The sequence below is a fragment of the Manihot esculenta genome, chromosome 1 (assembly GCF_001659605.2).
Source record: "Manihot esculenta cultivar AM560-2 chromosome 1, M.esculenta_v8, whole genome shotgun sequence".
Taxonomy (NCBI): Eukaryota; Viridiplantae; Streptophyta; class Magnoliopsida; order Malpighiales; family Euphorbiaceae; genus Manihot; species Manihot esculenta.
In genome coordinates, this window is record NC_035161.2 from 28,268,140 (window position 1) to 28,295,323 (window position 27,184).

Below are 27,184 nucleotides of genomic sequence, written 5' to 3' on the forward strand. Positions count from 1 at the left end.
TTAATTTTAAATTTAATTTAATATTTTTTATTATAATGAAAAGGCTTTATTTCATTATTTAAAATTTTAAATATAAATATAAATATTTAAATGTTTTATTTAATAAAATTTAAAAAAATTATTTTACATAATTAAAAATTTTTTAATCAAAATTAATTATGCAAAGTGACTGAAATTAAGACAAAGTGAAAGTATTATATAAAAAATGATAAAGTTCTGATTTTTCTTTTTCCATAGAGCTAAAAAAAATTATGTCTATACTAACAAAACCACCCAAAGTCCCAAATTCGCTTCCCACTTCCCAGCCCAGTCGGCGACAACCCTTCCCTCTCCCAGTCGGAGTCGGCGTCGCCTTTTCTCTCCTCAGTCGACGACAACTCTTCCCTCTCCCCAGTCAGCGACATCTCCTTTTCTCTCCCCAGTTGGCGACAACTCCTTTCCCTCTCTCCAGTCGGCGACAACCCCTTTCACTCTCTCCTCAGTCGGTTTTTCTTTCTTTCGTTGAATCGGTTATTCTAGTAATCAAGATTTGACTGTAACTCTCTTCAGGTTTGTAATCAGATTTTGATGATAAAGATTTTTTAAGTGCATGTTGTTTAAGATTTTTTAGTTGCTATTAAAGATCTTTAGAATATGGACTATTAATCTGATTATTTAGTTACTTTTAAAAAATTTTTAGTTGCTGTTAAAGATTTTTTAGGTAATCATCAAGATTTTTTGTTTTGTTGTATGAAATATTGTCATTGTAAATTTGCCATTTATCATAGAATTTCTATTACCTTCTGTGATAAAATTGGGTGACCAGACTTCAGTCCCATCTGGTTCTGTCTCTATCACCTCACTAGAAGCACCAGAATATTCATCTGAATCATCAAATTTTGTATATGCCTTATTCATAGATGGAGGCATTCCTTCCATGGATGGATCAATGATTTTATCTGTTTTACCAATAACCAAGATTAGGCACCAATTATATTGTTTAATAGCACAACCTTACAAGAATAGAAGAAAATAGTGGCATGCACCATCAAGGTAGAAAATGCTGCTATAGATTAGTCTGCATTGAAATTTTTTTATGTCTTTCCACGTGCTTTAGTTCATATTTATTAGTTCTTTGATAAAGCTTTTATCCCTTTCTTTTAATGCTGGTTGAATTATAATTTTAGCATGGTTTAGAATTAACTAGGTGAACTGGTGTGATTATTTTAGTTTGTGGTTATGTATTGACTTAAATAAATTTATTTGTTGATTAAGTTACTATATGTTATTTGTTCTTGTGGTTATATATAGTCCCTGGAACGGGAATGAGTATTATGCGGGTATTGTTAAATGGATTTGGAACGGATATGGGTGGTAAAATTAAAATACTAAACGGATTTGAGACAGATTTGGGAATCGGGTTCGAATTTGGGTACCCTCAATTTTGCGGGTACCCTACCCTTTTACATCCCTAGCTATTTCGAATACAGTATATTCAAGGCTCACAAATATCCACAACAAGGTTGCAACTGTTTTATCTGTAAATCTCATTTAAAGTGCAAATGATTTTCTCTATGCTTGCATGTTTTGCCATCCCAAAGTCTGCCAATTTTAAATGACCATTTGGATCCACAAGTGTGTTTGCTCCTTTTATGTCTCTGTACAAGAAATGCAATTTAAAATATGAAGAAGCCTACATATGTATGTGTGTGTATATATATATGAATCATTAGCCTAGTGATATGAATTGATGGAAATATCTGTCCCAGTGTTGTAGAAATTTCAAATTTCCTACAGTTATATGGTTTATGTGGCTGTTCCTCTGTTGTGCAGCTTAGGGGAGGATGTTCAAGAAGTTGACATTTTACTTGATTGACCATTGCCCAGCCATTATGTGGTACATGTCTTACCTGATATAGATGGTGCTCCTTTGCCTCATCTAAACTGGGCCGGTTCTGACATCTATCCGTTTCAGTCTAAATGTTTCATCCAGAGAACAATGTTGTTTATTGGTCTCACTGAGCTCAGGCTTCTTGAACAAATTTCTCAAAGCATGCATAGACCTCTGTAAGTATTAAAATCTGGACATTCGCATCAATAGTGAATAATGCAATGGGACTATCACAACTTTTCAAGTTCTAATGTTAGCTTCTCTTCATTTGATTTTCCAGGGGAAGAGTTCCTCTCTGGTCAATTGCAAACTTGTGTAATAAATCAAAGTCATGTAAACATGTATGGGCTTGTACTTCTTGGTTTATATTTTAAAATGTCTAGTTATCTCCTTGTTAATTGCAAAACAGTTAGTGGTTCACAGTTTTGACTTCTAGTGATGTTTGAACAGTTACTGACAACATTGTTTACTGTGTAACAATTATGTGGTCACAGGGGGATAGAAATGTAGCTGGTGATCTGGGATTCTGTCGAAGTATTGCTATTTCAGTTGGTAATAACATGCAAACCTTCTACCTGGGATGCATTGCATATTGCTTTTTATGTTAATTATACACACGAATATATACACACAACCCACACCCGCACCCACCCACCCACCAATCCATGTGCTTAAAAAATTACAAAGTAATTTTAATGTGCAAGTGTTATATTTAATTGGTCTTTGGAAATATTTTTTACAAGCTAAAAAAAATTTCTTTCAGCATCTAGCTGTTTTCGTATCTGGAACTAGAATTTGATGGACTTTACCATTTTGCTGTCAACTCGGTATTTGGATGTATACTGTATCATTAGAGATATATTATCCTGGTCTTTTTATATATTTTTCTATTGGTATGTTCAACTACATTCTTCCCCATCCTCCACCCCCCCCCCCCCACCAAAAAAAAAAAAAAATCCATCTTCCACCAGTTTGGGGTTTGGTGATGTAGATCTGAATAAATGTCTGACTGCTTATACTTGTCAATCAATGTGTCTTAGTGCACTCTTGTATGCATGTGCTTATAAGTACTTAAAGAAGATGCTAAGAATCATGTAAATATTTTTTTTAATGATATTTAGTACTGCATGATCTGAAATGCAGGAGGTGATTTTTTGGGATATGGAGAAGAATTAACTAAAACTTCAATTCAGAAGCAAATTGTTGATGCGCTTTACCTGGGTGATAGAGGCAGAGCATCCAAGCTGCTTTCAGATCTCGGACATGCTAACAAGTCACTAAGAGCTGCCGACTTTGTTGATATTTTTAAATACTGTGCAAGATCACCTGATCCATTGGTAATCTAATCACCTGGGAAATTAGTTTATCTAACATTTCCTTCTTCATCATTTTTTCTTATTTATGTTGCCCATATATAACATATATATTTTAATTCATTAGATTGAAAAACTGGATCATTGTGCCAAAATTGAAATTTTTTGGTTTAGATTGCAAAAGGACAAAATGTTTGGATTTTAATACCACTAGGCCTAAATATATATGTCATTTAAGCAATTTGGGAGTTGTTGCACGTGTTTTGTTTCAAGTTGGGGTTGCTGTGGATTTAAATTGCTGTTGTGGTCATAGTTAACAGAAACAAGACTGTAATTTTTATAATGCAACAGTAATGGCCTGTTGTTATGTTAATTGTTTTGAAAAATTTGTTATATTCATGAAATGAATAAATATTAATATGAGTAAAACTAAGATATACACCCAAATAATAAGCATGAATATTTCAATTAAAAAATTAAATCCATCATTTTTTGACATTATTGGCATTAATTGATTTGAAGCTAAAATAACTATGTGGATACAAAATAATAATGCTTCATACTATAAATTGAACAAAAAAATAGCATCATATTTAATTTCTTCAACAAATAAGCAAAAATAAAAATAAGTAACTCAAATTACGCAAGATATAAATTGTGTAGAACTAGAGAGATAATTGATGATCTTAGCTCAAGAGAGAAGAAGTGAAAGATTCATAGAAAGATAGGAAGTTTTGGTAGGAATTTGAGAGAAAATGAGACAGCATCTTAAAACTACCACTCCCACATACCAGAACAATTCCGATTGGATCAAATGTTTGAATTTTTTTTTAAAATTTGAATCCATTTTACTTGCAATAATAGTTGTCAAATCGAGAATCAAAATCTTTATTTTGTAAATTGGGAATCAAATCTAATTGAATCGTAGAATTGGATAAAATTTTTTAAAAATTAATTAAAAATAGTATATGTCTAAAAAGTAAGCGTAAAACTATCATAATGACATATTTTAATAAATATAGAATTATTATTTATCGAGTTAAAAATATGTTCTGTAATAGAATAATATATTATTATGATTATGTTATATAGTTTTATATTATAAATTAGGAACTCTCATTGAATTGGATACAATGATTATCATTATGTATGTGCTAAAACTCTTATTTAAATATTATCAAATAATTAAATAATAAAAATAAGCTAGCAGCTTACATTAAAATATTAAAATAAATTAATCTAACATGTCATAGCTTGACAGCTATAATTGGAGAAGTAAATGAACTAAAAGAAAAAAAAATTGAGAGGGAAAAGAATAGGTGATGGAAGAACAACTATAATTGGAGAAGTAAATGAACTAAAAGAAAAAAAAATTGAGAGGGAAAAGAATAGGTGATGGAAGAAAAATAGCTAAGGAAAGGTTTTATGTGCACTTTTCATAGCAAAAATGAAATCTTAAACTAACAACCCAGTTGAAAATAATCCCTTAAATTGAGCAAAGACTCGCTCGATTCATATTGATTCATCTGTTTTATTATCAATTATTTGACCTGGTCGCAATTCAATTACATTTTCTATTTGCTTCATGGATTCTGGATTACTAGGATGCGGATTCGAATAGAGAATCATAAGATTCAAGTACATTTAAGATTCATCCCATAGATTTGAATCAATAAGATGGGAAATAGATTCAAATCAAGGATAGTCGTAAAATTCTGGCAACAATGCTTGCAATAGTTACATCAGCTTGCTTTTGGCTGCAGTTTGCCATTGAGACGTGGAGCATAATGGAGGAAAAACAGATTCCGCCCAATAACACATCCTGCCTGTTCATGACTCGAGCCCTTTGTAAAGGGGGTTATTTGAATGAGGTATATGCATGTGAATTTATTCTGTGAGAGTGTTTTGGATGTGATTATTGTCTTTATGCATTGGAAAGATTGTCACTATTCTTGCCCCGCATCTTGTTACTAGTTTACAAAATTTTCATTAATAATTATGAATGTTGGAGATGTAATCTTCTCACCATTCTCGATTGTTGGCTGATTGTTGTTTCTGGGATGACTGGGGTTTTCTGATAATCAGAGTGAAGTTTTTTTTTTTAATTATTTTTTTTATGAGGGATTGATATGAATGATGTTTGTAATGAAAAATGCAGTTAAGGTGTAGTAGAAGTACTGTTGAAAATGTGTGGAAACTTGTCACTCCCTTTTCTTTAGGATGAGAAGATAAAGAGATTGATTATGATTATTAAGTGTTCTTTTCTGTTTCTCTTGTGCTTTGTTCAGGCATTTAATCTGATTAATTTTATTGGAGAGAAACATGGCATGACTCCTAGTCTTGCTGTGTATAACAGTTTCTTGGGAGCATGCTCAAAATTGTGCAGTATGGTTCATGCTAATCAGTGTTTGGATTTGATGGAGCGCAAAATGATGCGGAAGAATGAAGTTACATATACAGAGCTTCTGAAGGTGTGTAAATAGTACTGGGCTCGCATAAAAGCTAGTTTCAGCTCATATTTCCCCTTACTACCCAACACCTTTTACTACACCCCAAAAAGGGTGCATAAATAAGAAAGCTAATAGAATGAAGATAATTTGCCTTCTAACTAGTTTTTATTCGTTCTGTTGTTTCAGCTGAAATGTTTGTGAAGTATTCAGAGTATTGCAAACGAATTTCATCAGATTGTATTCTAATTTTTCTGTTTCTCTTGCAGCTTGCTGTCTATAACCAAAACCTGTCTGCTGTCCATGAAATTTGGAAGGATTATATCAAATACTATGGTCCAAGTATTTTTTCTTTGCAAAGGTTTATTTGTTCATTTACAAGGTTAAGAGATTTAAGTTCTGCATACCAAGCATTGCAATATATGGTAGTTTTGGCCCTTCGAGGAAACACTTCTATTATGAGCAATGCTGAAGGAAAGTTATATTCTTCACGAGTCTTGGACATTCCGATACCAAATCTTGAATCAAGCTTGCAGAGATTTGACATGGAGGAGTTTGATGAACAGTTTGTTCCCTTAAAAGTGGATGCTTATATTAGGAGCATAGAATGGAGTACTGTTTCTACAACCGGAAAAGAAGTCGAAAGTTCTGGAGTAGTTGGATTGGGTAAAACTAAATGCGTGCCTGCCATGCAGCTTCTGAAGCCATCTTTTGGCAATGTAATGCGTGCATGTGCACAAAACCAAAATTATAGATTAGCAGAGCAGTTAATGATTCAGGTCAGATATTGTTTTAGCCTTACAGATTTCCTGGGATAGTCATTTGATGTGATGATACCTTTCCCTCTACTTGTGTACACCTCTTGTGCATAGGCATGTCCACTGTAAGGTCAAAACCGGAACCTTGTTCGAACCAGACTGAGATCGTGGGCCCCTAATTTGGTTCAGTTCCAGGATTTTTCAAACTCTGAACTGCCTTTTCAATTAAAAAAAAAAGTTCAAGCCCTTCTTTTCAGAATTAATTTACTCTTTTCACTTGTTTGATTTATTTTATTAAATTAATTGTGTTTAAGTTAATTTTCTTAATTTAATGTAATATAATATAATATGATATAATTTTTTAAAGGACAAATTATTTAACTTTTTGCTTTATTTTAATAGCCAGATTTCATATGTTACTTGTGTAATGTATTGTTTAATTTATTGCTTGTGTTTTGTGCGTTTACTCTTTTTTCCAAACTGCCTTCAAGCCATCTTGAACCATCTGGTTTTGAACCACCTATTGAACCATTTCGAGCGGGTGGTTTGTGCAAACTGTCCCCTGGTCCAGTGCAAGAACTGGAAGCGCTGGTTCCTGAAACGTGAACATGCTTGCTTGTGCTTGTTTTTGTTGTAAATTTATAGAAAACAGAATTAAAAAAAAAAAAAAAACACTTTTTTCTACTAGAATTGTAAGACTTGGTCGTGCTGGAATTTTCACTTCTGACCATCATCACAATTGAAGCAACCTAAATACAACAATATTTTATGCTCTTCTATGGTCAGCTAGTTTTCCATGTTCTATTGAGAATTTGTCTTTTTACACTCTACAGAAACACTTGTTAGCAGGTCTTGGTACTTCTTCTATGTTGTTTATTCACCTCTTGAATAGTTAAGATAGTAATTTTTAAGTTATGTTATTATTAATATGAATTATAATTATCATTTTTGTTATATTCTTTTTTTTTCTTTTTATTTAAATTTTCCTTAGCCAAATTTCTATGCCTCATTCATTTAAATTTGTTTTTTCCATTACTGTGTAGATGCAAAATCTTGGGGTGCAACCTTCTAGCCGTACGTATGATGGCTTCATTAGAGCTGTTATTTCTGGGAGAGGTATAAGTGAAGGCATAAAAGTGGTAAATCTTTTTTTTCATTGGGTTCTTATGTCATTATTTTTAATAATGATTTCCCCATTCCACCAATAACTTTTGCATTCATGTTTTACATGGATGAAATAACCTTCTCCACCCAATGTTTTCACAGTTAGAAATAATGCAAGAGAAGAATTTGAAGCCACACAACTCAACTCTTGCGACCCTTTCAATTGCTTGCTGTCAAGCCTTAGAACTTGATTTGGCAGAGAAACTACTCTACCAAATTTCATATTATCAAGATCCACATCCTTATAATAGATTTCTTGAAGCATGTGATACTCTGGTGAGTTAATTTCTTTAAATCTGGTACTTCAACTAGATTGGCATTCCTTGTTACTTGTTAGCCTCTGTTTTTCTCAAGTAAGAAATTCTACAAGAAAATATGACAAGGCAATTTACACACATGTTATAGAGGAGTACTTGTAATCCACCTAAGTCAATAGAAAATGTGAACATTGAATTGAAGGGTTGTTGAATGCTGACTGTATGGCTACACAATCTTGCTCTTGATCTTCATATCTCTTTATCAATTGTTTGCATTATTAAATTGTTGTGCCATATGGATTTATATTATAAAATTTATTGGTCCATGTAACTTGTAATTTTCTTCAGGAATATTATTTTCAAATGAAGTACTTGAATTGTGTGTTTTCATAGTCAGCATAAAATTTTTGTTCATTAATCGTGCAGGAGAAACCAGAGCGTGCCATTCGGATGTGGGCTAAAATGAAGCAACTAAAAATCAAACCAGATATCTGGACATATGAGCTGTTATTTTCATTATTTGGTAATGTGAATGCTCCATATGAAGATGGTGATATGTTGTCACATGCAGACTCTGCTAAAAGGATTAAAGCTATTGAGATGGATATGGCAAAATATAGTGTACAACACAGCCATTTATCGATGAAGAACTTGGTAACTCATAAGTCATGTATTTCTTGATTTGTTCTTAGTAGGTACTGACCTTAAGTAGCTAACTTATTTAAGTATCAGCTTTACTGTCAGATCTGTTTGGCGTGAAGATTAATGTTATGCACTATAAAATTAAAAAACTGATCTTTTTAAAAAAAAAAATTGTTGATGATTAAGTGGATCCTGCTACATCTCATTTGGGAAGCTCTTGGATGCTGCTTTTGGAGGGACGTGCCACAATTTAACTAACAACAAAAAGTTATTACTGATGGAATAACATGTAAATCAAGCATGACATAGTTTAGCAACAGTATTAGATGCCTTTAGACTACTGATGCTTCTATAGACTATAGATATCTCTAACCTAATTAATTGACACAAAATCTAGTGGAATAGAAAATGCAATTTGTTGGGAATGCCTGTCGTGACTGGATGTGGAGGTTATCCATAAGCACAGGAGAAAAAGCTAATTGGGAAGCTTGTTTTCTGTCATCCTGTCTGGGATTTTCTTTGTAGATTATTTATAATTGCATTGTTTACTTTAACATTCACCAGACTATTTGAAAAATTAAGGTGATATTTTGGCTAGTTATGGATTAGAACTATTTTTGAAATTGATGCAAAATTGGTTTCAAACAGAATTGAATGATGAAGAAGGATCCATATGGTCAGCCTCAAATAGTTCAGGACTAAAAGTTAGTTGTTATGAATTAAAACTATTTGGCCCTTGCATTGTAATTTTGTGGACCTTGTACTTTATTCCAAAGTTCTTGTCTATACACGCTATTTTCACTTGCCTTATGCTCACTTCCCCTAAATATATATATATATATATATGTTGAATACATACTTATAGGCCTGTACCAATTTGAGATCCAATGAATACTTGAACAAAAATAGAACCTATTGAATATCTGAACTTATAAAAACTATGATAATTAAATATAAATTAGCCACCTCATTGATAACTTGTAAAAAAATTCAGAAATGGTCTTATTTATTGCTGAATGTACTTTAATTTTCGCTGATTATGCTCTATTTTTTCATAAAATTTACTCATTTTATTGAAAATAAATTTTATGAAAATTTAGAGTATAGTCAATAAAATTTAATGCACAGTAAGCAATTAATTGAATCGTTTCTGACTTTTTTGACAAGTTATAGATGTCATGGCTAATTTGTATTTGATTGTTATGATTTTTACAAGTTCAAGTATTCAATAGGTTTTGATTTTAGTTTAGGCATTCAATATATTAATTTCAAATATTACAAAAATGTAAACATGTATTTGGCCCTTTTTTTCCATTGTTGTGGACCTGATGCAGTTAAGGAAGACTAAATTTAAGATTTTTTTTAATTGTTAATTGTAAAATTATGATTTTTCATTCAGATTTTATATTACAAGTAGGAAGCTTAGGTTTCTGTTTGGATTTATATTCCTAATTAGATTGATTTAGTATTTTTTATTTTGGCTTTCCTAGTCATAGCAGCAGGATTAGTTATTAGTCTATAAATACCTATGTAATTTTGGTATTTTTTTTATGGAGAGCTCGTTATGATTATTTTTGACAATTAAGAGTTAATGAGTATTTTAAGAATATTGTTCCTTTCCCGTTTGATTGTTGTCTTGGTTCAAGACCTCAATATGGTGTTGGTATTTACCTCTTTTGGTTCTCTTTAGCTGAAAGCTCTTGGAGCAGAAGGGATGATAAGAGAGCTTATGGAGTATCTACGCATGGCAGAAAACCTTTTCTACCGCAGCAATACTTATTTGGGAACACCTATCTATAATACCGTGTTACATTCACTTGTTGAGGCTGAGGAAGTGAGTGATTTTCCTCGTATCTTATTTATAGTTGTCACTATTTCATTAGCTGTGGGTACTAACTATCTGTGGTTGACATGCAGAGTTACTTGGCGATTGAAATATTCAAAAATATGAAATCGAGTGGTTTCTGCCTAAATGCTGCAACTTATACTATAATGATTGATTGTTGTAGCATTATCAAATGTTACAAATCTGCATCTGCTCTATTCTGCATGATGTTGCGTGATGGGTTTTATCCGCAGGCAGCAACTTATACTGCTCTCATAAAGGTATTTGTCTATTTGAATTCATCCAGAGGGTCTTGTGCTATCTGAATTTATGACTTACTAAAGAAAAAAAGGAACAAACTTGAGAATTTTGCTGGGGGATGTGCATTTTCTCAGAGGTGAGAAAATGGAAGTTTATACCTGTTAGTTACTGGTGTATGTGCCATATATTAGCTTCTGGTTAGTTGCAGCAATTCACTGCAAGCTCCTGCAAATCACATACTCGGCTTTGGATTGCGAAATTTTCTCACTTCTAGGTTTCTTTTCTTTCAGAATGTGTTGGATGATGGAAATTTTGGTGAAGCCTTCAATCTTTTGGGTCTAGGGAGCTCAGAAGGGATTCAGACTGATGTATTGTTGTATAATACTATTCTCAAAAGAGCTTGTGACGAGGTACCTCATCTCCTAATTCCCTGCAAGCGCGCTCTTGCACACATCAAAAGCAAAAGTTTTTCTGGAATTTCTATGAATTCAAAAAACTGGATTTCAATGTTGTAAAATCTTAATCAGAGTGTTGCCTTGTGTGAAATGGAATCTAGGGGAGGATCGATGTCACTGAGCTTATTGTCGAGCAGATGCACCGTGAGAAAATAAGACCCGACGCATCGACTTGCCAATATGTGTTCTCTACATATGTGGGACGTCACTTTTATAACACAGCCATGGAAGCATTGCAAGTTTTGAGCATGCGGATGATTTGTGGAGAGGACCATGCTTTTGAAGAAAAGAAAGCTGAATTCGAGGAAGCTTACATTCTTTCTGAAGATGAGGAATCTGAGCTTCGAATACTTGAATTTTTAGGAGGGCCTGATGAGAATATAGCTTTTGCTCTCTTGAATTTAAGATGGTGTGCCATTTTGGGGTTCCCAATTTCTTGGTCACCAAATGGAACTTCATGGGCAAGAAGACTTGCCGCTAACTATGATTCCCTAATTTGATATTATTAGCCGCTGAATATTTATTCAGATCAACTTGGCGCATTAGCAATTCCCGGAATTATGTTCTTGGTGAGGGTTGCAATTTTGTCCGATGAGCAGTGATACTGCTTAGCTGCTTCATTGTCAAATAATTTTGGAATCTGTGCATCGCAATGTTTACAATTTTGTTTATGGTAAAAAAAAAAGATTTGATTTTTCAAGGAAGTATCTTGATGAGGGGTGGTAATTTATATTTAGTATAATTTTAACAATTATTTTCCTTCCTTATTTTCCCCTTATCCAAACAACCCATTAGTCTAAAAGATTTTTCAGATGTTATTATGTGTAATGAGAATGTATTTTACTTGTAATTAATTTTATGAAACTCAATTATAAAAGTTCACAGACCGAACAAATAATCATTATAAATAAAATTCTGTAAAATTTTTCGTACGCTAAAGTTTCTATTTTAATTGTTACAACACCAAACCTTAATGTAATCAATACTTCCAAAGGTGGATTAATCGTGCGTTCGATAATTTCATAATTAAAATTTCAGTTTTATCAATTTTTTAAATCAAATTTTCAGCTGTGTCAATTTTATCGGTACAAGCATGCTAGCAGTTTTTTTTATTAAAAGAAAATTACAGAGAATACTAAATGAAAATGTAAAAATGATTAAAAAAAAAGGACTTTGTGCCAAAGATAAATCTCATCACCCAATTTGCAATTATCTATAACAATTAATTCAAAGTCCATGAGAAAAAAAAAAAGAGTAATTAGTATTTCTCTAGCTTCCTGCTAGGAATCATATCACCATCAACAAAAGGGAGAGATTTGGTATCACGATGAGTAAAAAGGCTAATGATATCACAATAATGCGTTGATGAGTTTTCGAAGCAGCAGAAAAGAATATGATCTAAATTAGTTAAGTATTAAAAATTTAATGAACGGTTTTGAAAAGTTTCTATTAAAAATATAATTGACTGATTTGGATATCAACTGCAACTGCAGTATTCTGTACGGATATCATTATAAAAACTCTACCTTCCTTATTTTTTCAACCTATTAACTCTATTCTGGATTGTGAATCTTATCGTCCTACACTCACCATGGGTTTAGAACTTACCAGCTTATCGATTTACTAGTTATCACTAGCCTAACAAAAACTCAACTCCGTACATGAAGCTCAGTAATCTGTTAGCAGAATACTTGCAAACGCATGAAACTGTCCAAGTTAAGTGAAGGGATCTGATGCTAAGCTTATCGGCTCAATTGATTTCGTACCCCATTTTTTTAATGTTTCAAATGTCAGAAAATATAAAAATTTTGGGAAATAAACAGAACCTAATAAATTAAAATTTAACTCATTTAATGATATAATGTTATTTCGAATGTTGTATTAAAAGAAGACAGTGCAATAAATATACATTCATTTAGGATCTAGCCTAAATTTTAACCCAAAACGAAATAATAGTTATATAACCCCTTTAATCTCAAACCAATATGTACCCTAAACTTGAAAATTTTTATTTTCATGAATTAAATTAAGAGATTAAAGGAGGAACTATACTCATAATCACCCGTGTATAAGTAGCTAAAAACGATTGTTACCATCTCAAAAGCTACAAACAATCAACCCAAGAGATCAAGGTTGGCAATGAAAGATGTGCAGCAAGAGAAAAGACAGAACATCCAGCTTAAAACAGAGAGAGGGAGAGAGAGAGAGAGAGAAATTTCCATCACAGTGGAGACCTGTAGATTATTAAGTCTTAGATATCAGCAATACCAGAATCCCTCGAAGGTGAAGCACAAAAGAAAAGAAAAAAAGAAAAGGAAGAGATCTTAAGTTACAAAAAGAATGTATGTCAATAAAAAAGCACGACTCATTAGAATGCCCCACTACAAACACATTCACCTGATCTAAACAAGTTTGCTAATTCCATAAAGCTAAGAAATTCACCATGCTCGTCTCATTACTTTCCTTTTCCTTTTATCCCTCATCCTTTGATTGTTGATAGAAAGGAAATATTAGAGGAAAACAAATTTATGATTTCTTCATGAGATACCCCAAAATTATACCAAGCAAGCCCACAAAGGCGACAAAAATAAATGAGACACCGGCACGGCTTTTGCTGCCTTCATGTTTCAGGAGTTCCTGCGATCATTAATCTCATAAAGTAAGCAATCCATTAATCAAATACCATAACACAAGGCAGGCTTATCAAATATGGGGAACATGCATAAGCAAAGCTACAAAGAATGCAGAATTGTTTAAAAGATGGACCATAAGCACCATGGAAGAAAAGTAATCCAACAACTACACTAGAGGTTTTTTCCTATGTCAATGTAGAACATAAAAACAACAGTGAGCACAGATTGTCATTATCAGTGTGCTGATATATACTCAAACACATGATATTTCTCTCTCTACAAAAACATAAATAAATAAGAATCCACATAAATGAAGTCATGGACTAATGGCTCACCAATTCTTGACGAAGCTTGGTATTTTGTTGAATAGCACTATTTTTTTCTTCAGTCAGCTTTGAAATAAGGGCTTTTGTCTGCAATAATAATGCCAAGGTTTATCAATAGTAATTAAATCACATATATAACCACAACAAATAATTCATAAAAGAAAATTAAAAAAATTGAAAATGAGAAACCAATTATAACACAACACAAGTCAAATTACAATAACAGTGAGAAATAAAGAGATGGGAGTAGAGAGAAAGAGTTTAAAAAATTAATAAAAAGAGAGGCCTACATATAAGTTCATGATTGTGCAAAAATCGAGCTTTAGAATACAGAGTTGCCGATTTCAATTTTGACTTCCTATAGATTTATTAGAGGTTTCTAATTCATTGAATGGAAAAAATGAAATTAGTAAAGTAGCAATGCATCAGTGAAAAAGGAAATAGATGTCTAGATTCCTATAAACAAGCCATCAGAATATGCCAATAAAGGGTGAAGATAGGGCTGGAGATGTGCAACAATAAATTTAGTATATTTTATCCCTTTTGGGATTCTACAAAGAGGAAATAATTATGATATATATGTGCGCGTGCGCGAAAGAGAGAGAGAGAGTGTATATAATGTCTGAAGAGCACTAAGTTTAAATTTACAGCAAGAAAATGCATTAGCATATATGGACAACAATATCATAATAGAGCATCACATTTACGGCTATGGTATATCATATATGCACTGTGTTAATTCAATTGTTCCTGTCAAGGACCCATTATTAACCTTAACACTTTGCCCAACCCCCATTTTGTACCAAAGTTAGTAGTCAATTCTCATAAGGTCCCCCATTTTGGAAGGCATCAAGAATTCATGTTCAACAGTTTCAGCGATTATTTCACATCTCCATAACACAAAATACCATGAGTGTGACAATATCCAGATGTACTGCCTTCACCTTCCTTCTTATTTTGTTTATTTTACTTTTAAACCACAGAATCACATGACCAAGTGGGATCAACCCATGAGTTTAAGATCCATCTGATCCTCAAGGACACCAGAAATGGATCTGATTCTAAGCCATTGGCATACTTTTCTCGTCCATACATCACCTTTGTGGCAATTACCAGATGCCACTGCCAAACCCCAATAGTAGGGATAGACAAGGTTCAAGAACCGTCAGTTCCAATTCTGAACCAAACCACCATGGGACAGTACGGAGGACGGTTCCTGAACCGCTGATTCCAGTTCAAGCCCTGGTTTGGAAAAGTTCAGAGGCTAGGAATAAGGCAGTTCAAGATTGCTCATAGGGCAGTTTGGACTTAGGAAAAAAATTGATATGGAATTCAGTTACCTTTGTAAAAATATATTATTTTTTCTTGTAATATTTTAAATAAAATAAAATAAGAAAGCAAGAATTAATGTCTTCTTAAGAAAATTTAATAAGAAAGGGTTTGGACTTAGCTAAAAAAGCATATAGAAATAAAAGAGAAGAAATCAGTGTTCTTAAAAAAAAGAGAAAAAAAAAGAGGTTACTGGAATTTTGGTGAGGGTATAAAATAATAAGAGTAGTTGAGAGAAAAAAGAAAATTTTAATGAGTGCATAAAATAGTAAAGTAGGGAAATTGAAAGAATATTGGGAACTAAATAGAGTGTAGAGAATTTCAGATTTTTTAAAAAAGAACTAAGATTCAGGTGGGGTATCTATAGAGTTTTTGTATATTTTTCATTCCTAGTTTATCCCTAAAAACTAGCTGCTTCAGTCTAGTTCAGCACTGCCAATTCAATCTGGTTTGGAACCACTGGTTCACATTCCTACAAAATACAAACCCGAACCAAACATCAAGAGGACAATTCCCATCTGGTTGGAAACCGATTATGGTTTGGACCAGTTCCAAGACCATGACCACCCCTAACCATTAGAGTGTCAAAATCATCTTCTGGAACTTTCTGCCTTCCAGTCTAAGTTTTCATAACCTATGACTGAGGCTCTTAACACCTAAGACATTCAAGTAACTATCACTTTACACCATGTGTCCAATTATTCCCTACATCCTCAAACAAGCAAACCCACATGTCCATTTCCTTTATGTCACAACTCACAACTTACTTTGAATAATGGCAATTAGCCTCAAGTTCATGTCTAGTCCTCTGTCAATCAAGCCACATCCAACAGATGCAATTGCTTATTTAGATCAGTAAACCCATGTCTCGTACATTTAACAATAACTCAAGACAGAAGTTTACCATCACCAAAAATTAGTAGCCTAGAGGTCAAACAAGCTACTTTAAGCCTGAAAATAGCACTATTAGAATCTGGATAGGTAGAATATGCAATCAAGCTCAACATGTGCTCGCTCCTCACCAAAAATTGTTTTTTTTAACACAGTTCAACAAGTCTTATAGTAGTTGGTGGAAACCTCAGCTAAATGGCAAGGAGAAAATTTGCTACAGAACACAACAAATTATCAGAGAGAAGGGTGCCTGCTAGTGTTACAGTTACTGTGGATTGTGGTATGTCCGGTCTTTCTCAACATTTTTGAGGCAGAGGGTGATAGATGCTGACAAACCAAATACCAGATTCAGAACTTGTTTAATGACTTCCATAAAAAATCTACTGCTTTCTTCATACAAAGACAGCTTATTTTCTTTTCTCATAGGCCACTTTCTTTTTCAAAAATGTAGTTTATTTATCAACTTCCTAATGTACCCGTGTTTAACAAGTATTGAAAAAGTAAAATTTATTGGTTCCAAGAATAATTTAGTAATGGTGCAATACAAGTGGAGGGCATAAGGAAACATGATGTAAAATTTACTGCTTCAACTATATTAATTATATTTCTTAATCCTATGTGAAAAAACAAATAGGTCTCTTGGAAAAGTAAAATTTATTGGTTCCAAGAATAATTTAGTAATGGTGCAATACAAGCGGAGGGCATAAGGGAACACAACAGAAAATTTATTGCTTTAATCATATTAACTATATTTTCTTCATCCGTGTGCAAAAAACAAATAGGATTCTCTTTATGGAATGGAGAGAGTATCTAAAAAGAAATTGTTTAGGAGAAAACACACCAGGATCTCATTTTTAATCTTAGAGAAGACTCCGAAAAATGAACAAAGATGGTCAAAAACTCAAACCTCATTTAGAGAAACTCACATTAGTGTTTTCATTTAACAATATCCAAAGTTTTTTCACTGGCCAGTCAAGGAAACTGACAAACATGATACACCAATAATTTCTGGAAACTAAAGTAAACTACTATCGTATACCCTTGTGTAAGAATTAGCTTCAGAATTTAAAATAACGAGCAATGCATTTCATGCCATGAGTTCAACAAAATGATCTTGTACATGTATACTGTCCAGTCCATCACTTAAACTTTGCCCAGTGCTTCGTCTGGTCCATGGAACTATGCATGGCTATTTCTTATTATTGACAAAGAAAGAAAAAAGAATAACTGAAGCAGATATCCGCGCAGTATAATGTATCAGAATTGCTATCCACCACAGCATGCAACATTGACCATGCAAATAAATGTGAATTTTACCTCTGACGATTTTTCTTGAGGTTCAAACCGCTCAACAAATGCTTTTGAAGCCTGCATGCACCAAAAAAAGGCATATAAAAGATAAAACAACTTGAGGCTTGAAAGGATAACTACGGTAAAAATACTATTAACAACAAGGGTCACACCAAGTACTCACACTAGAAAACTCAGCACCGTTTGTGTTTCCATTATCTGACACAGAACCTCTTGGTGAAGACCCTTCCTCAGAACCTTCTGGAACAGGAGAAGGGGGTTGAGGTGGAGAAACATAAAGCACTCTCAATTTGCACTCTTCAACCACATGCCCCGCCTCCTTATTGAACTAGACAAGACAAATACCAATAAATACTAAGCTCCAAATCCAGTACCTTCAAAGTTGACATGCAAAATAAAATTGAATGAAATTACCATTTCAGCATTGATATCCTTTACGGTTGCGCCATCATGTGTTCTCACACTCTGAAGCAAAAACTTGTCTTTGCATTGCATATCAGCAGGAAGCTCCTTTTGCGCTTGCATTGTAACTGATAGAATCCCCAAGTTTAAAAATTCATAACTACCATTTACATCATAAGTCATAAATACAAAGTAAAAACACAAAATCCACCAGACGGGCACCTATAACATCACATGTGGAACGAGGCAACACAATCCCAGCATTTGGTCGAACACAATACTTCTTTGGATTTGTCGTTTTGACCTAAACATCAAACAATAATCAGCGACTTAAATGCACCGAACAAGCAAACAAAATCCAAATCTGCATTCTCATTTTAACAGAAACAGACTACAAATTTCCCATATGAATTTCCCTTTTTTTTATGTAGCGTTCATGAGTTATGCTCATGACAAGAGATTTGTATTTAGTATTTGTTATTTATCTCAGTTCCTCTATAAAAATGGAAAATTTGACATTGAAAATACTTAATCCCCTCTTCCCAAGAATGAAAAGGAAAGTTACCTCAGCCCAAGAAGATAAATACTTTAGATCCAAAGAAAGAAAACGAAAACAAAACAATTACAGAAAGGAAATACCTTGAAAGCAACATAACTATCAGTTTTGTTGGACAATTGAAGAGAACAAGAGATCTGCTTCTTCAATTCAACTAATCAGAAAAAAGAAAAGAGTTAGAATAAAAGAAATCATGAAAAAGAAAACAGATCCATTGACCTTACATGGAAATTTGAGCTCTAGAGGCTCGATGCTGAGAATATCTCCCGTGCTCATCTCAAAAAATATGGGAAAATTCAAAAACAAAAAGGAAAAAAACAAAATAAAAGCAGTTCTTTGAAAGGAGATTTGGAGAAGATCCGGAAAAATATGTATTATGAGAGTGTGTGGAATCTGTTGTTGAAAAGTGTATTCACAGAAGACGATAGCTGGACGGATCAAGGGAGAGAGTTTCGAATATATATATATATATATACACATAAACTTGAAAAATAATTATTATACATGTAAATAAAATACTTTTTATAATTTTTTTTAAAAAACATATTTAATATATTTTTTATGATTACAGTCTAATTTTTAATATTAATGAAAAAGAATAATTTTTTTTTAATTTTGTTATAATTAGTAAAAAATTCTTACATGTTCACTATCAATTATTAAAAAATTTAAATTTTATATTAATATATAAGTCTCATCATATTTTTAAAAAAAATTAATTAGTTAAATATTTTAATTATTTTAATTAAAAACTTCATAAATCCTGTATAATTCATAATTTGACACTTGTTAAATCTCTGGACAAATTGCTTGTCTCTGTATTCATGACTCATGATATTGTAGTTGAATACAATTATACTAAAATTGAGAGAACATGTTTTATCGTTTAAAACTTAAAAAATTAAGATAAAACCATAAAGAAAATTATGCTTTTAAAGGAGCAAATAAATAAATAAAAACTCGTATAAATTGCTAAAAGGCCTAAAAACAAACAAATCAACGAGAAAAAAAAAAAAAAAAAAAAACAAAGCAAGCTCACTCAAAAGATAAATCCAACTAAAATTAAATATTGAAAACCAAAATCAACACACATCAACCCAAATCAACAATCAATACGCACTCCGACAGAAAAATCACTGCTTGCAATATCGATCCACCGTCAATCCACAGCAAATCACGTCGAAAACAGACCACCGACAGCATCACAGAAGGCCAAAAGGCACACGGAAAAATAAGAAAACAAACATGCAAACACAAATATCGACAGCCATCACTGGAGAAATCTTCCACCGATAGAACTATGAGAAACAGTAACCAACGACAGAAGCCACCTACCAATAGCCAACAAAAAGGCAACGGGAAAAATCATGCAACCCAAAAAAACACTTGGCGAGAAAGAAGCAAACACACAGGCCAACCGCTAGGAAGAAGAGGCAGCACAGCTCACACGGGACCGTTGGTCACTGGACGTGGCAGTGCAATCCCGAGATGCCGATGTCGCCTAATAAAAAAAACTGAGCAACCAACACGAAAGCTTAAATCCAAAACTACAAAGGTGATACCTTACTGATGACTGCTTCAACTTCTCCGAATCGACATCTCTCTCTTAATGTTTCCTGACTCACTGTAATGCCAAAAAGAAATTTATTTTTTAAATATTTTACTTTTTATTTTTTAAAACTAAATATAATCATTATTTATGAGTTTAATATAAAATACTATAATTACTAGCCTAATAATTTCTAATTTACGGATCATACTCACTTTAAATAATTATATGTTTTGAGAAAGCGATATAAAAAATAATTTTTTTCTTTTTTTTTAAATAAAAATTTTAGAGACCGATTAAATAATTAGTAAAATATATTTGTCTCTAGTAATGAGATTCTTTTAAAATTAGTGGTATAGACTTTTTCTCGACACTTGCTTGGTCAGTCTTATTTTCGACTCACGTGCTGTTTTTTAATAGAATTTTCAAAATTAAATATTTATTAAGAGAAATTATTTACGAACAGAAAAAGATATTAATCTTAGTTTTGAAGAATTATGATGGCTCGGTTTAATATGAATTTGATTTGATTAAATTTTTTTTTAAATATGGTTTGATTAATAAAAGAATGTTTAATTAAAAAGAACTATAAAAAATTTTTATTAAGGCTTGAGTAGCTTAAAAAACTAAGTATAATAAAAAATAATGATTTTTGCATCTCAAAAATCATTTACATTTTTTTATTGCATTGGTTTAAATTATATTTTTTAAAAAAAAATAATTTATTTATTAATTCATTAATATTTTCTATTTTTATATATATTAAAATTAAATTTATTAGTTGTATGAATTATTTAATTTTTAATTTATTAATATAAATTTAGAGTAGAATATTAAAAAGTAAAATAAAAATATTACTTTAATTATATTAAATATTTTTTCAATTTATCTGAAAGCATAAATACGAAAAGTGTTAATTGAAAATATTGGTTAAGTTTTAGAAAATAAAATCTTTTGGCTATTCTTTAAATAAAGCTAATTGAGACATTATTGCTGGAACTAGTTGTATAATTGATTTTGTACTTTAGATATCTTAACAATTATAATACTGATAAGGGGAGTGCATAGAAGTTAGCATTCGATTCAAATTAAATTAAATTAAATTAAATAAATTAAATATTAAAATTTTAATATTTATAAAAGTTAAATTAATTTTAATTAAAAACTGAATTGAATTGAATCAATTTGATTTAATTTAATTTAATTTAATTTGATTTGATTTAATCGATTTAAATTTTTAATAATTTTTTTTATTTTTTATATTTAATTTTTAATATTTTAAAATTTAATTAAAATATTTTAATTTTAATATGATATAATTTATATATTATTAAAAATAATATACTATTATCACTAATCAATTCAATTTAATTTTTTTGATTTTTTTCTGATTAAAATCAAATCGAATTAAAATAATTAAAATTTTTAAAATTAAAAATTGAATCGAAATAAATACAAAACTAAATCAAATTTTCAAATTAATATTTTTAATGATGTTTGTAAATAGTATTTAGTTTTCCTACTATTTTAAGTTATTATTTCATAAATTTTTATTTTTAATTATAATAAGGAAAAATTAATTAAATAAAATTCAATTACAAACAGCATTAAAAATATTAAATTCACATAAAATTAAAATTTTCATTTTCAATTAAATTTAATTCTCATTGTCATTGAAATTTCATCTTTTTATCCATTTCATTATTTTTCAATCTCACTTTTATTGGATGCAAATAAATCAAAATAGTTATTAGTTATTAAAATTTTGATTTAACAAGACTTTAATTTGGTTCTTTAAATTTGAGACTAATTTAAAGACTTATTTACTTAAGAGATAAATTTTTAGACTTATTATTTAATTTTTTAACATATTATTTTTAAATTAAAATTTTTTAAATTATAAATTAATTAATTTATTTATAAATTACTCAAAATTTAATTCTGTAAAACTTTTATTTATTAATAAATAAATAAAATATAAAATTATTAATATTCAACTTAAATTTAAAAATGAGTCGACATAAGTTAACTTGAACTCCAAAAAATTTTAACCAACCAAATATGATTTTTGAAACTTCAACTCAATCACTTTATATTTTATATATTAATTATAGCATATAAATAAATATATTAAAATTATAATATCATACATTATCTAAAGAATAATACATTAATAAAAAAATAGAATAATAATTCTCGTAATTAATTTATTAATTCTATAAATAATAAATAGAATTATTAATTATTTTATTTATTAATATAGAATAAAAGCCATGGAAATTAAAAATGAGAGTAACCATTTGATCTTTTCGCATGAAAATGGATTTTTTTTAAAAAGAGTACATTTTCGTTTTTCAAAACTTTTTTTTTATAAAAATCAATTTATTTTCATGAAAATATCGTTTTTATATTAGAAATATTGATTTACTCGTGGAATGAAATTGCTCCGCCAATAGCTCTTTAGATTGTTAAACATTTAAAAAATTCAAAAATTTTGCACATATTAATTTAAACTATTTTTTTTAAAAAAGAAAAAAGAAACAGAAGCATTCTTTTTTTTCATTCTCTTAAATTTGACCATATTCATCTCCTTGACTTTTTTTATTTTAAATAGCTATAGTAGATGTGAATAATAATTAAACTTCTAAAAATCTTTAAAAAGAGATAAATATGAATTTTTTTAGTTATTTTTTATATCCACCACCTGTGAATTCAAGCTCATTTTTTTAATTTTAATTATTTAAAAAAAATACAATCCATTGACAGTCCTAAATTACAAAAAACAAAAAAATTGAAAATTTTTTATTCTTATTTTATTTAAAATGTATTAAATTTCAATAATCAATTAAATGTCATCCTATTTATATCTCTCCTTACCAGACAAAAAAATAAATTTTTCAGGCAAATTAAATTTAGCCTTTTACTACTATAATACTAAATTATAATAAATATTTGTAACCACCATATCATTTTTATAGATATAAATATAAATAAATAAGTTCAAATAATGAATATAATAATCTTCAAACCCAATTTGCTTTACTTGGGAGAAAAATTTACTTAAATTGAATCTATATAGAGCCGTAATGTAAAATGACAGTGAGATTCACATGAAATTTTATAAATTTATAATATGATTGTATGTAAATCTGATTTAAATAAAAATTACCTCAGAAAATGTAATAACCCAGCGAGTGAAAAAGTAAACAACTAATCCTAAATCAAGTAGAATTAATGTTGAATGCAATTAAATGTCAAGAGTTAAACTATTCTCAAGTCGAATTACACTTCATAATTAATCTCCAATAAAAACATATGTTGAATAATTATTAAAACAATTAAACAAATCACAATTCATGATCTATCTTGTTTAGAAAATTCTTATTTAGATTCGATTTATGATAGAACTAAAATAGACGTATATGGATTTTAGTTATTTCATGTGAATCCTGCTTATAGTTACTGTGTCTTGAGCTTCTAAAAAGAAAATCAAATGAACACCACTTTCAATCAGCAGCCTCAACCAGGATGATCCAAGGCTGCAAAACTTCAGTTTTCACGACGCTACACCTGAATAAACACACAGGAGCAAGCCACCCCATTGCTCCATCTACAATAATAGGCTTAGTTGCTTCTTTTATTATGTCATTAAATTCTCAGTGCTTCTACATGTTGTGCAAGTTCTTTCAACACCTATGCAAGGAAAATAATGATTAGGCTAATTAACAAATACTTTCTGTTTTAACCATGAACGTTTTTAGACTCACCATCTTGGTTTCCTCAATAGCTGTTTCCAATGATTTGAGCTTCTGGTATGTGAAGATCACAAGAATCAGAGGTTTAAAGGGGAACAGCCAACAAGTGATGCGTGAACGTCACTTACAAGGTTGGTGTTTGCAAGTGATGCTTCCAATGCCTGGATTTTCTGAGCCTGAAGCTTCTCAATTAATTTGGTTTCCCTAAATTCTAAATCTTCTCGCGCTGTGGAGGTTGCATTTGCACCTTTACTTTGGCCACTGTCCTACAATGTTCAGCAGGTAAGAGACATTAGTGAAGCACAAAATAGAAGAGAATGCTTTGCATGAACAGCAATCTTTCAATCAATTCTAGTTCAAGTGCAAGTAAAAGATCTATAAAGGTAATTGGTTTGGGACTTGTAGTCCTCGAGGCATTAGCTGGGGGCACAAATCATAAATTAGCAGGGCTTGGAAAGGTGGACAACATGGCTAATGGGAAATAAACCTATCAATAATGTGCAGGAAAAAGAGATAAAGCATCATATTGTTTACCGGTGTCTCCTCTGAAGCCACACCATTATTTTCCCCAGTATTAGATACTTCTTCAGTAGCAGAAACTGCCTGGAAGAAATAAAGATATAATATGTCTTTCAGCCGCATGGAAGTAAAATTGAAAACTAAAAAGCAAAATAAAGACATTGAAAAAAAAACACCTGAAGAATTTCTTGTATCTCTGGGTTGTTCCAGGGTCCTTTATCGCTAAATAAGCAACCTCCATAATCAGAACATGTACAGTTCCCTCCCAGAAAACCTGGCAAATTACTGTGAAATCAAAGAGCAAAAACTTAGTGGCTGCAACATATAAATGAAGCTCTATAAAGATTTATTATCCGAAGCATTAACATGCATGTCAGAGTATTGTGATAGTACATATGCACATAGATATGCATAGGCATGCCACCTTGCATCTATAGCTTCAAGCAGGTTATTTTGGTAGTTGTATCCCAGCACCTGAAATTGAGAATGCACGCTTTTAAAACAGCACTAGTGATACATTTTAAGACGCATATAACAAGCACAGCATTTAAAGCTATTGTTTATATGTGAAAATAGTTACGAGCAGATAAATCCTTACATGAATCTTTGCTAATGTACGTGCATCAAGAAAAGCCCTTACTGCTTTCCATAGCATCCTGAACCCAGATCCAGCATTGACTATAAAGAGCTGATTTAGAGTCTGAAAATTTCAATCGCCAAATATCATTCTTTGATATGTGATGCAATGAAGCATGTACTGATCTCTAACTCTACAGAAAATAGCACTAATAGTTGTTCATGTATCTTTAAAATGACACTTTAATACCTCTGGATAGTAGTTGCTGTCAATCTTCTGAATTTCCATAAAGAGGCATCTCGCAGGCTTTGAGAAATTGGACATTCCCTATGCAAAATCAAGGTTAATTCATGCACCAAAAAAGACAATTTTAACTGGCTCAAGTAGACCATACATTATATGAACCTCACCACTCCATTCACATCTAAAATACTTGTCATGGAAGCAATATGCCTCCTAGCTGCAATTGAACAGGCAGGGAACCTCACATTCAATGTTTTCTCTTGTTCAGATACATGATACTTGACAAATTTTTCAATGCTAGTCACTTGGAATAGTCTATTAAGGTCTACAATCCCAATCCTTTCAATGTATATTGGCCTTCCACATCTATCAACCCCATGATATCCATGAGGATAGCATTTCTTTACTTCTGCATATTCCTCAAAATTAAAGTCCTGCACTAAGTTCCAGAGATATTAATCCTCCAAGAGTTTGGTCAAATTCAATAGGAGACAACAAAATGGGATACTAAGCCTAGTTTGGAGCTTGGAACCACCTTTGGAATTGCATCAACCTTATAGCATTCTCTCCACTTGAGATAATTTACCAACATTTCTTTGGCTTTTGAAAGATCAAAGTCCCTCATTCGCAGAAATCTATGATCACAGAAATTTAATCACCATCTTCTCCCGCAGCAACCAATCAATATCAGGTAGTCTAATAAAGAATACACTTACCTTAAAAGAGTGTGATAATCATTGTGCTTCCCTAGTAAGATGCCCTCAACAAACAGCAATTCACGGAAAGATTCAACGAGACGTTCATCTTTTGGATCATGAGCTCCTTCCAGGACTTTTTGAAAGCTTTGGCTCCTTCCACGTTTCTTCAGCGAGTCCCGAAACTTGAATGGATAAGTTAACATTGATTTGATGTTAGATGATGAAGAAGCCTTGTCTTCTCCTGCAGAGGGAAGAAGCCAATGGGATCCAATTGGTGGATGAATGGACTTGGTCCTTTCAGCTGCCGACTGAGTTTTCATGGGCACTGGAGATTCCTCACCTTCTCCACCTCTTGATATGACTATTTCCCGGTAAGTATCCTTCGATTTAAACATATTCACTCGGCTAAACTCAATAATTTCCCGAGAAAAGCCCCTTAATTTCAGGAATCTGATTCACGTAGCTTATGAAACGTATATGAAAGTGTTCCAAATTTCATGGTCGACTTCTCGTCAACTACAAATTCAATTGATATAAATCATCAACAAGAGGAAGAAAAGAGAAAGAACTGCATACCCACAAGTTCTACAAAATTAGCATTTAGAATTTTGCCAAAAAAGTAAAGAACAGTATGAAGGAATTCAACCCAATTGAATTTAGATAATTATGAACAGAAACGAGAACGACCCATATGAGGAAAACGAATTTTCTTGAAGGGGAAAGAGACAGGAAATTAATCTGGGCTGAATCCAAATTGGATGGAGTTGTTGGAAAGCTGAAGGAAACATGGTGAGAGATCTAGCTAGAACATATGAATGAAAATTTGGGAGAATATTGAAGGCATCGAATGTAATGCTTTGCCCTCCAGAACTGGGAATGGGTTCCCAGCTTTTCATTTGGAATATATTGATTGTGAAGGAAACTCCAAAGGGCTAAGGCAAGCAACCGTTATAGTTTGTAGAATCAATGGAGGAAAATGATGAGAAACGGCGCCAAAATCCACTTCTGGCATATACAAGTTTTCAAAACTGAATCCTTGTATTTGTAAATTTAATATTAGATAATTCAATTTCATTGTCACTCGTTTGTATTTTTTATTTTTATTTTTTGCTAGATATATAATATGTCACAAACTTTTATAAAAAAATCAATTGCACTCTTACTTTTTCATTGTTAATTTCTAACATTTATTTTTTATCCATACATAGATAGGACTTGCATGATTTTTAAATTTTCAGATATTAAATAGTATATTTTATAAAATTTATAAATTAATGGTTATATTTTTATAAACAAAATTATTTAAAAATATTTATTTATAGACTTGAGTATAAGACATAAAATTTAGAGAACACATTAGATATGTGCTCTTTACTCGTATAAATATGAGATGAATTTTTTTA

At 31.4% G+C, this 27,184-nt stretch overlaps 3 protein-coding genes across 5 annotated transcripts; 1 reads left to right on the plus strand and 2 right to left on the minus strand.

The window, feature by feature from the left end:
* The first annotated feature begins 244 nt into the window (after positions 1-244).
* LOC110629054 (pentatricopeptide repeat-containing protein At1g76280) lies at positions 245-11,692 on the plus strand. Its single transcript, XM_021775906.2, has 16 exons — positions 245-549; positions 1,813-1,876; positions 1,955-2,046; positions 2,151-2,211; positions 2,365-2,422; positions 3,014-3,207; positions 4,947-5,054; positions 5,472-5,654; positions 5,900-6,409; positions 7,432-7,527; positions 7,655-7,828; positions 8,236-8,463; positions 10,142-10,285; positions 10,369-10,557; positions 10,828-10,947; positions 11,094-11,692. Exons 3-16 carry the CDS (start codon positions 1,979-1,981, stop codon positions 11,490-11,492), a joined length of 2,532 nt encoding a protein of 843 aa, XP_021631598.1. The 5' UTR covers positions 245-549; positions 1,813-1,876; positions 1,955-1,978; the 3' UTR covers positions 11,493-11,692.
* Positions 11,693-13,199: 1,507 nt separating this feature from the next.
* LOC110629876 (vesicle-associated protein 1-2) lies at positions 13,200-18,892 on the minus strand. Its single transcript, XM_021777065.2, has 8 exons — positions 18,665-18,892; positions 18,524-18,594; positions 18,107-18,188; positions 17,897-18,012; positions 17,646-17,810; positions 17,489-17,539; positions 13,961-14,038; positions 13,200-13,629 (listed from the first exon to the last, which is right to left on the minus strand). Exons 1-8 carry the CDS (start codon positions 18,714-18,716, stop codon positions 13,519-13,521), a joined length of 726 nt encoding a protein of 241 aa, XP_021632757.1. The 5' UTR covers positions 18,717-18,892; the 3' UTR covers positions 13,200-13,518.
* A 4,338-nt stretch (positions 18,893-23,230) lies between these two features.
* Positions 23,231-26,811, minus strand: LOC110620833 (phosphatidylinositol/phosphatidylcholine transfer protein SFH11). 3 transcript variants are annotated; one of them, XM_021764749.2, is made up of 11 exons: positions 25,800-26,810; positions 25,619-25,718; positions 25,251-25,517; positions 25,090-25,167; positions 24,862-24,963; positions 24,688-24,737; positions 24,440-24,548; positions 24,279-24,347; positions 23,873-24,010; positions 23,757-23,798; positions 23,231-23,682 (listed from the first exon to the last, which is right to left on the minus strand). In XM_021764749.2, exons 1-11 carry the CDS (start codon positions 26,174-26,176, stop codon positions 23,638-23,640), a joined length of 1,377 nt encoding a protein of 458 aa, XP_021620441.1. In that variant the 5' UTR covers positions 26,177-26,810; the 3' UTR covers positions 23,231-23,637. The 3 variants fall into 3 exon arrangements, 2 of the variants coding, with proteins under 2 accessions (XP_021620441.1, XP_021620448.1); XR_006350593.1 differs by lacking the exon at positions 23,231-23,682 and having other exon boundaries at positions 23,783-23,798; positions 23,873-24,005; positions 25,800-26,811; XM_021764756.2 differs by lacking the exons at positions 23,231-23,682; positions 23,757-23,798 and having other exon boundaries at positions 23,846-24,005; positions 25,800-26,811.
* Positions 26,812-27,184: the final 373 nt, after the last annotated feature.

Coding starts and splice junctions, on each gene's coding strand:
- LOC110629054 (XM_021775906.2), top strand. CDS start 1,979: ATGTTGTTTATTGGTCTCACTGAGCTCAGGCTTCTTGAACAAATTTCT. Junction 3,208..4,946: donor CAAGATCACCTGATCCATTG/GTAATCTAATCA, acceptor TTTTGGCTGCAG/TTTGCCATTGAGACGTGGAG. Junction 5,655..5,899: donor CATATACAGAGCTTCTGAAG/GTGTGTAAATAG, acceptor TTTCTCTTGCAG/CTTGCTGTCTATAACCAAAA.
- LOC110629876 (XM_021777065.2), bottom strand. CDS start 18,716: ATGAGCACGGGAGATATTCTCAGCATCGAGCCTCTAGAGCTCAAATTT. Junction 18,595..18,664: donor TCTAGAGCTCAAATTTCCAT/GTAAGGTCAATG, acceptor TTTTCTGATTAG/TTGAATTGAAGAAGCAGATC. Junction 13,630..13,960: donor CCAAGCTTCGTCAAGAATTG/GTGAGCCATTAG, acceptor TAATGATCGCAG/GAACTCCTGAAACATGAAGG.
- LOC110620833 (XM_021764749.2), bottom strand. CDS start 26,176: ATGTTTAAATCGAAGGATACTTACCGGGAAATAGTCATATCAAGAGGT. Junction 24,964..25,089: donor ACAGCAACTACTATCCAGAG/GTATTAAAGTGT, acceptor TGAAATTTTCAG/ACTCTAAATCAGCTCTTTAT. Junction 24,348..24,439: donor AGATACAAGAAATTCTTCAG/GTGTTTTTTTTT, acceptor TATTTCTTCCAG/GCAGTTTCTGCTACTGAAGA.